This window comes from Morone saxatilis, unplaced genomic scaffold (assembly GCF_004916995.1).
Source record: "Morone saxatilis isolate NCDOM2014 unplaced genomic scaffold, NCSU_SB_2.0 Contig7, whole genome shotgun sequence".
NCBI lineage: Eukaryota > Metazoa > Chordata > Actinopteri > Moronidae > Morone > Morone saxatilis.
Genome location: NW_023340246.1, coordinates 5,279,238 through 5,289,606, shown reverse-complemented (window position 1 = coordinate 5,289,606; position 10,369 = coordinate 5,279,238). Strand labels below are relative to the sequence as shown.

General features: G+C 40.5%; 1 protein-coding gene across 2 annotated transcripts; it reads right to left on the bottom strand.

Annotated features, from left to right (window-relative positions):
- Window positions 1-2,421, bottom strand: LOC118341119 (protein FAM177A1-like; the record flags this gene model as incomplete). 2 transcript variants are annotated; one of them, XM_035679311.1, is given in 5 exon segments in its annotated part: window positions 1-894; window positions 995-1,092; window positions 1,504-1,570; window positions 1,750-1,962; window positions 2,233-2,421. In XM_035679311.1, coding segments are annotated over 5 exon segments (765 nt in total). In that variant the 5' UTR covers window positions 2,407-2,421.
- Between the last annotated feature and the right edge of the window lie 7,948 nt (window positions 2,422-10,369).

Sequence of the window (10,369 nt, the reverse complement as noted above, 5' to 3'; positions counted from 1 at the left end):
CTGAGTGCAATGCGAGCTTAATAAGCATTAATACAACAACACATGGAGCAAATGAACAGGTGAGGGAGTGTTAAAATAGCCAGCTCTTTGGTGCAGCCGGGTGTATCGAGAATGCACCAGTTTGACCAGACCTGGACGAAAACAGCTGTTGTACATCATCCGTCAAATATTTGAAATCAATCAGTTGACCAGTCAATCATTTTCAAATACATGCAGTGTCCAGATCTGTCACTGACTTGGCTGTATTGGTGATTTAGGCACAGTGTCTGGTCTGTCAGAGGCACAGGGGAGCGACATTTAACCTTCACTCCATAGCAGTCGTTCAGATTCGGGAGGCTGCTGTGGCAACTGATAAAACAGCTATCAACGCGCTAACAACTTCAACTAGACTGTGCATTCGCAGATAATAATGTAACATTTTCTGTCATATTGTATGTTTTTCACGACACCTGCCATCCAAATATGTTGCTCCATTATCAGTAGTTACTTTATCAGTTGCTACACTGTTGCAAAGGGACACTTAGTAGCCAGAGGAGTCATTCCACCACTACTGGTCTTTGCCAAACAACCACAATACAGCAGCACTGCCCATCTAAAGCTGTGTCGTACACAAATCAAACGGTGCTTGGTGAAACAAGACGGGGTTCCTTCTTTAACAACAACACATTTCTAGGGATAGGGTTAGGTTGCCGTGACAATGGCAGGGACTATTATGGTGCTCGACGGAGCCTGGTTTTCATTCTCAACCTGATAGATCACATCAGGGCGAGCAGCGGCCACCTCCAGCGCGTCTGCCGCGGTGATCGCTTCGTCTTCATCTCCCTGGGCCTGTAGCTGGTCAAAGGATCGCTCTGCTTCCTCCGACAGGCGGTTTTCCTCCTTCTCTTCCTCCCTCTGACACGCAGACGCCACAAGGAATAACATCAGCTGGTGTACCGCATACAAAAATCACAATGACGTGGTTTCATAACTACAGAAGCTCAGCGCAACGTACCTCTTTCTTCATCCTGTAGTACTCGTCGATAGCGTACTGATATTTGGCTGACGTTATCCCAAAGAGGGAGGCCATCCTCTCCCCCAGGTAGTCACAGGCTGGAAAAGAATTAGAAGCAAATGAATGTGCAAACAATAAAATACAAGTGAAATATCCTCAGCTAAGGATGCAGTACGCTGTTTGGACTAATCAATGACAACAGCTCCAGTTTACATTATGAATTAAACTCAATATTTCTGTGATTTTAGTACCATTTCGTCTTTGTAAGACATTACATCCTCTGCTAACCTCACACATCCTGGGTTGTCAGCAGCATTAATTATTCAGATTTTCCACAGATTCATCCTAATATTTAAATTAGAAACGCAGCATTGAGGTTAACCTAAGAAATGTGTGCATACGTGTTCAGAAACAAGGTGCCTGTATCACAAAGCAAGTTCACCTCAGCCTGACTCATGATACAGGCCCACCGTCCCTCAGGTTGTAAATACTGATGTTAATGAACAAACCTGAGATGGTGGACGTGGCCGCTCTCCACATGTGAAACCAGAAGTATGGACCCCAGGTCAGCTTAGACTGCGACACACAAACATACCAGAGGACACTTTTAAATGTGTAAAGCGCTACATGTATGTCTCCTATTCCTCCTTATTTGAAACCCAAATCCCCTCTCCCTCCATCATGCTCTCTTGTCCTCATTTAGCTCCTTGTACCCACACACATAAATTCCCCCGTCCCTCCACCGTTTTCCTCACCCTCACCGCATCGACTGGGGAGGACAGCAGGTCTTTCCTCTCCGGCTCCTTGTCCTCTCCCTCCTCCTCGTCCGTGCTGTACTCCTCCATGGTCTCCCCGCTGGAGAAATGGATAATCCTGCGAGGAGCCTTCTCCCTCTGCTGCTGCTGCTCCTCTCTCCTGTCCAGCTCCCCCAGCTCCACACTCTCAAAGTCTCTACCCGGGCTCTGAGTCTGGGAACACATCACAGGCAAACATTAAGACAGTGTGTGTGTGAGTGTATTTCATAAGGGAGTCAGTCAATGCAGCCTTAAGGTGGGGTAAAACCCGTGTGAGAAATATTTCTAGTGCAATATCAGGAGCAACCGCAGCGACATGACACAGCTGACAAGTGACAACAAGCTACAGGCACTGGGCGACATCATTAGCCACATCAACAGAACGGGTTAGCGTTCAATATGGTCGTTATACAGAGGTTATAACAGAGAAAGCTCTTCACCGACCTGCTCCACGTCCATGGTCTGTCCTATCGACACATTAACGGTAGTGAGATACAGCGATATATCGGCCATTGTTGCCGTCTTCTTTGTATCTCTGGATGCTGCGCCCACCTCGACGCCTCCCCCCGCACGGTCAGGCCCGGAAGTGCCGTACACCCCCCCGTACGTAACGTCCATAGATAACCTATAGTTCCATTAGAGTGTACAGTACAGAGCTAATAACGCTACATTTAATAGTTACTCTTTATTTTTAAAAACGGTATTATTTTAGTAGGCTACATTTCACATTTTGTTTGATTTAATAAGTCTCCCCCATAGGTCTACTGTTTATGTTTCATATTATGGAAAAATAAAAAAGTGCGTAGCTTACATATGTTTTACTGTACAAATAGTTATTTGGTGAGTCTTCGTTAAAATGTTATTTTTTTTCAAACTAAGACAACAGAATGTTTGTTGTTAAAAAAACAAATTGAAACTACAGCTTATGGCTAAGATAATTATCGGAAGTCTTTCTCAATATCGAATTATACTGTGTCTGTATTGTTTAATAGCCTAGTGTTTTTATTTTATTGCCATTATGCTTTTAGTACAATATGAATTGTACGAAACCTACAAGTCTGGAAAATACCTGTAGTCCTTTTTCACAGAACAGACCTTTTTTACAGCAGCCATTTTGACATATTAGGACAAACACAGGTGTTACCAATGATACTAATTAATGTTCTGTTCCATTCAGGTCAGACAGAGTCTGCTATTGTGCATGTCGGCTCACTGGAAAGGCTCTGCTACACTAAATAGAAGTGAACCTTAATTAGTGTCAGCAGTAACACCTGTGTTTACCCTACCACTTGTCGAAATGGCTGCTATGAAAAAGATCTATACATGTTCACATGTCATCGTAGGAAAAGCACAGGTGTTAGTGATAACATTAACAGTGACTGAATGCAGCTGCTTTGGAGTCGGGTACTGTGCGTGTTGGCTCACTGTCACTGTGGGTCAGCTCGGCACAGGTCCATGGGCCCAAAATCTTTCTTTCTGTTTAAAGTGAGGATATTTACATTTCTTGTTGGAAAGTAACAGGTTACTTTTCATCTTGATCCTGCAACATTCAGTATTTATTTGCTGATGGCAAGTCTGATCTGATAGTTATTTAATGTGCACTGGTAGACCACTGGGGGCCTGTTACATGTCCGTGCACATGCTCTCATAATCCATCCATGGTTTCAGCATTACTGTAGTGGAACATGAAAGCACATTTACTCATGTAATGTAATTAAATATTGTTTTGTTTTGAGTTAGTCTATTGTGCTTGAGTGTTTCCATTTTGTGCAATTGTATACTTCTACTCCACCAGAGGGAGATATTGTTAAAACTACTGCTTATGAATAGTTTTTTTGCACAAATAAACGGAAATAGTTACTTTTATATACATTTACAGTGGCAGTAGAGCCATATTCTGTCTTGTTTCAAGATGCACTCATTTATATATATTCAGAATATTTTATAAACTATTTAATGTAAAATAAAGGTTTTAGGACATAATTATTGACAGAAATGCTTTCACAAGGCAGAGGGTTTTTGCAGATTAAACACCACTTTTTGCTAAAGCAGTTGTTTAAATCAGCTTCACTTCACAATAATCCTACAATCTATATTTATTACTGCAGCTGCTATAAAAGGCGCCACTTGGCATAAATCTTCTACTTTTGTTACTACATTTAGCTGATTCTACTTCTGTACCTTTATTTAAGCTTAAGCTTTTGATTGCACTTTTACCATTAAATTGAGGAATTACTTCTTCATAGAAGTAAAGGAAGTGAACATTTCATCCAGTTCAAGCTTGAGAATTGTTTCAAACCTGATTTTACTATTTAACGCCACTAGGTGTCAGTAGAGCTTCGTCTAACACAGAAATGAACTCCTCTGAGGCAGCTGTGTCACTGAGTGGGCAGTGAATTATTTGGGTCTGAATCCTGAGTTATGCAGATAATCAGTAGAACCCTTTAAATCTACTCTATAATCAATGATCATTCTTTAGTTACCTGCTCTCTCCCTGGAGAGCTGCAAAGTAAAAATGTACCACGAATTGCAACACTTACTGTCCAGTGATGTCTTCGGATGTTAAAACTGGATTCTTCCCATAAAAAATGCAAGTCAGCCTCATTTTGTGACTTCACGTGTTTGCTTGAGGTTCATAAGGAAATCAGCTACATTTTTAAACAGTTTTAATAATTATGAGCCGAATATGCCTTCATCTTCAAAATATCCCTGAATCTTCTCACACTTCGGTTCTCCTACCATCATTCTCCATCTCTGTGGATATTAAATTTGCGCTCTCCATGTATTTTTAGAGCTTCACCTCTTCTCACCTAGTTTGCTTGGATTGGCCCAAATCAGAAGCTGTGTTGCAGTTTTTCATTGGCTCCATCTTTTTTCCCATTAGCAACTGACAACGGCATTTAAGCAGGCTATTTGTAATCAGTCACACGATTGCTCAGGTCAGCTGTTTATTGGACAAAACATTATTAATCTTCAGCTGTCAAAAATTATGGATTTCTCAAAAGGGTAAAATAACAAGCACAGGGATGCATCTGTTGTGTCTTATGGAAAAGGTTACTGCTATCATATGACGTTGCAAGTCATTGAACTTCGAGAAGCTGCAGGTCCCGAGCTGTTATTGTACTAATAGATGGTTTTTTTCTTGTTATGCCTGCTCACACACTATTTGCAACCACCAAAAATGGATCTTTGTCTACTAAGAACTATAAATAAAAGCAAGGGCATACAAATAGTTCATATTTGGCAGTTCTTTTTATTTTGCTGTGACTTTAAAACTACAAAGTCATAATCTGGGAGGCATTTGGACAAGTACAAGAAAGTTACAGCAGCCAAAAAGAATCAGTAAATCAATTTTATTATGGGTTTTGTAAGAGACAGTGCATTTTTCTGATTGGATTCTCACCTTAAATTGCCCTCTCCAGGATTCACTTGAAAGTGGCGTGAAATCACCTGTGTCAGGCTAGGCTGCGGCGCTGTTGTTTTTATGCAGATCTGATTCGATTGGAGCATTCTCCACTTCTAACGGGAGCCAAAACCAAGAACACAAACAGTCCAGAATTTGATTCAGCTTTACCAAATAAGGTGTAAAAAGCAGCCTAAGTGGTAACAGGTTTGTGGATGTGTTCACCTTCTCTGACTTCAGGAGAAAGTCGTTCGTGTTTCAGTAAACCTACTACCCAGACTGGATAAGAGCATATTTATGAAATCAGTTCAAATATAATGGTTTTCAAATGATGGAGGTATGGGTGCAGATATTAGGATTGCACGGAGCTATTATTTCTAAACCTTGAGCAAAGTTTATTCAGGTGTCCTGTGCAGCTCTGTGGAAATAGTGTGTGTGCAGGAGCAATAGAGTTGTGTGCATGATACGTGTCTATGTTGTCCATACTTGAGTTTTCTACAATATGTGTTGTCTCTGCCTTATGCTAAACACAGCATTCTCCCAGCCGTTAATAGTATTATGGTACGTTCCTTTCCAGCAATGTCCCTTTTACACTCCGGGTGATATGAGCTCTGCTGTTGACGTGAATCATCCCTTTCACTGGCCCATTGCCTTCAGATAGTTATAGGTCTCGCACATGCTTTTCACTAAGACTGTAGGAGTGTTGTTAACAGCTCTACAAAACAGACACGGGAGGGCTTTGAGAGGCAGTGAATCAACAAAAGGAGCTGAAATCAAATGTACGGTTTGCATGGTTACATCCAGGTAATAAACAGACTCCATGATCGTAAAGGCACTACAGAATGCGTCTTCTAGGGAAAAAACAAAAGTGACCTTTCTGCTTTGACACCCCCCCCCCATTCACTTTACTAATGAAAGTGACATTAGTCAGACATGGAATGAATCACTGACTTTACTTCAACTTGCACAACTTGCAACTTGCACACAGTGTGACACTTTCACAAATGTCTTGGAACTGACATGCCCAGCAGTTATTATGCTCTCTGCGCTTTGGCTCAAGGTTAGTCACAATGAACGGCTGAATTAGTGAATGATGTTGCTTGACATACAGTTAAAGTTCACTTTCTCACTCAATATAATTCTAATCAAACACAAGCTTTATATTTTCATAACCCTGCCTTATCTATGAAAAGGCATTTAAAGAAAGACTTCTGTGTTGGCAAGAGCCAAACAATCCAACTACATGAAATAGGCTTAACTCTGTAGGACCACAATACAGTGCCCATTTATAGACTTGTGATTACTGTTTCAAGGCCTATCAAGCTTCCCATTCTCACTTGGCACTTGACATAATGCAGTGTACAGTGGTAACAGTGGACGATTTAAAAATGTTTTTAAACAGAGGTAGGCAAAAGCAGCCTTCAACATTACCTGGCAGCTTAGCTGGGAACCCTGCTATTTGAAATGACAGCTTTTGATGGCAGTTTTTTTCAGTTGTACCCAGCTAGCTAATTGAGCTAACTCCGGCTCCATGAGTTGGTAACAACACTGTCATCAGCTGACTTTTTAATGTTTCGGCTGACTTGTTTCAAGTGTGTTTTCACTTCTAATGTTACAAAAGAAAAGGCTCGGAGGATGAACATTTACCGATGTGTTTTGCAAATGTCATGCTATCTTAAGTAACAAGTTTAAACCTGAAATACATCAAATATAAGGACAGAACTGCTATATTCAGAGCATCCAGGAACAGCTTCAGTGGATGGATTTCTGTATGGGCCTTTTTAAAAAAAAAAAGAAAACGAATGACACTATAAACTAATGAAACGCTCCTCAACTCTGTCCCTGGCTAATGTAATGGTAAGGTAACGGAGGTTAGCAATACAGCCCCATTTCACTCTTCTCTTTTTAAGAAAAGCAAAACAGATCTTAATCCTCCAAATTTCTTAAACGTATCTCTCTTATTACAGCCTCACACACGCTGCTCCTAAGATGTGGAGAAACAAGCCTGCCATGTAGTTACAGTTGCAGAATAACTGTTCATGACTGAAGTTTAGCTAACTGCCAATTAAAACATGTAAAAAAAACTGGAGGAGTGATATGTGAATTAAGAGACTTTAAAACCAGCAGCAGGAGCCTTCAAGTTAAGCACATGTAGGCCGGACTTTCTGAATTACAGCAACACAAAGGAAATGAGGTGGCATCTCTTGGGCAAGGAAGCAGGACAGAATATTAAATACTATTTCACGGGATATTTGGGCACCAGCTGTGCTGATAAAAGGCTTTCATTTCTTACTCTGCTTTTGGGTGGATTTTGCAAGCCATGTAACCGTAGCAGAATGGAAAGCTAGAAAAGGACACACGAGTATCAGGGGTTTATACGCCTTTTACAGTTTGGTGGCCGCAGCAGATGAATTTGAATTGTTAATAGAGCACAAACCATGATGCAGAAAAAAACAAACAACCTGCCATGATGCATGTGTTTGCGTGTGGTGTTTTATCTGGAGCCTATCTCCGAAGCATGAAGCACACCTCTCCAAGTGTACATGTATGAACAAGTACGTGTGTTTGTATTCATCAGCACCTAGTTTTAAGCAGATCCATGCTACATCCTGTATATCCTAATCACCGCCTCTGACTCTCCAAGGTGTTTATCTGCTCTTATCAATCCCACCTCTGAAGAAAACTGCCTATCACAGAAATTAATTTCCCCATGTTTGCATTCTGGGTCCAGACATCAAAACACCCAGTTAACTCGGGGCCCCGGTGTTTGTATGGGCATATTAAAACAGCTCATTACAACTAAATCAACAGAGCAAAAGGGCAAGGATATAATCATTTTCACTCCAAGCAGAGAAAGCCATGTACTGCGATAACAAAAAATAATAATTTTTATGCACTTGAAACATTTCCTTACTCAAAATACCTCTTTGAGGTCAAACTTAAATACATTTAATCTGTGCTGTCAGTGCTGAATAAGTTTTTGAGGCATTCAGTATGTTGCAGACAGAAATGTATTGATATTTGTGAAAGGTGTAATACTTTAAAGAGACACCAAGCCTTGGCGGAAATTATTTACAGGTTTAGTAAAGATAAGCTGAATGGTGCAGACATCATAAATAACCTTTTTTGGAAACTATGAGCATGAGGTTGATTTTCTCACTTTACAGAGTATAAATCTGTTCACCCCTCTCCTTATATTCATCCTTGTAGTTTCATTCTAGATGGCAGAGCTCCCACACATTCAGCCAGCCCCATTACTGTTACTGAAACAAAGTAATTAAGCATCAAAATCAATTTAATTGATTTGGATATACTTAAACAGTATGCAAGAGTGCCTCAGTGATTATATAAATGCAGTGTACAGGATATAAGGAAGGGAAATTACATCAAACTTTGGCAGTTTTAATCAAATTGATTGAGCTACTTGCAACTTTAGAATGCAGAGCTTAAATGTATGCATCAGTTATATTTGTACCAACTGGGTTGTTTGTGTCCAGATGCGTTCTCAGATCAGTTCATAAGGTCGACCTCCTGATTTATTTATCTTGTGTGTTGCTGGCAGGAGAAGGATTAAGCTTGTTGTGTTGTGAAATAAGAAGATGAAGCGATAAACAACGCAGGAGCTGGAAGTGATGGTGATGTCCACCATAAAATTAATTTCACCAGCTTGATCAAGCTGATAGCTTTCGAAATCATTTTCATCTCTGCTTTTTGTGCCATATGAGCCAAAAGAATGACCATCCTGAGTTATTTGGATGACAGTGGTGCACAATGATGGATGGAGTCAACAGGATTCAGCTCATTCTTTTCGCGCTAATATATTTATAAAGTAGGGTTAGGAGTTAGTATTGGATTGTAAGACAAGACACTTGTTCTAATCCTTTGAGAAACCTTCATACTTTATGTAAGATACATCGCAATTTGAACTCAGGAACTTTTCATGGTTTATATCTGTTTTTTGAGACATGTTTTCCCCCAGATATGTTCAGATTCTTAACATTGGAGTGTTTTACACTGCTCAGTTGCTATGAGCTGATTTACTTCAACTGACACCTCAGCAGTAGGGGATGTGGCCAGGACCACATTGTGGGTGTGGTTGCTGCGGGGCAGGACCGACCAATGAGGCCTGCTGTTGACGATGAAGTGACGCCAGAACCACATTAGGGTGTTTGAATGGGTGGGATTGTATTACTTTAAAAAAAAAAAAAAAAATTATTTAAAGATCCACTCTAGACACGTATTAAGACGTATATACAACTGGTCTGCTTGGAATAATAATAAAAAATGGATCTACCTTTTCTACCTCGTTAACAAATCCATCTATGAATATACCATTTTTTTATTTCTAAAGTTTTCCTGCTGGACACAAGATGTCTCCTACTTCACTGTAAAGTCCATCAACATATATAGATGGACAACATGACAGCTCCCCAAGTGAAGCCAAAACATCTTGATCGCCCTCCGGTGGCTGACTGCAGTATATGTCATAAAGCCCTCCGCCTCCATGTTAACAGATGGGACATGGGCCAAACAAAAAAATCATGTCAAGTAAAATTTCCCCATAGATGGTTTCCGACATTTTAGATGCTTCTTAACACACTGATGTATGTTCAGTGTTTTCTGATATGTTTGGTAGAAATAGTCAGCTGAGCCCTGGTACCTTTCTGTCCAACCCCGGTCACTAATGCGCAGACTCGAAATGATGTCACCAATGAAGGTTGGCAGTGGTCATTTGCAGGATATTCTGGCTTATATAAGTTGCATACTGGACCAGGACTGACTTCCGACCAATTTATGATATCACAAATCATGCTCGTAGGCCCCACCCCTCAAAATCAGAGTGAGCACAGAGACACTTTCCACTTTCAGCACATGAATGTGAAAACCTCCTTCTACTGTCAAACTCTGCACATCCATCATTCTGCACAGTGAAGCTCAAACATCACACTGTATGAACAAGAAGAAAAACATATTGATACATTTTGAGGGAAGGGGTGACTTTAAAAATCACTTTTTTGCCATTGCATACAATGATACAAATCCCAGTTACCAAGTCAGCAACCAGATGCCTCAATCCATCTGATCATCACTCTTGACCACCATCATGTTTACCATTTAGCCTTACCATATTAGCATACTGTATGAACCTAATTTAATCTTTCTGGTTTTGAGTGTATG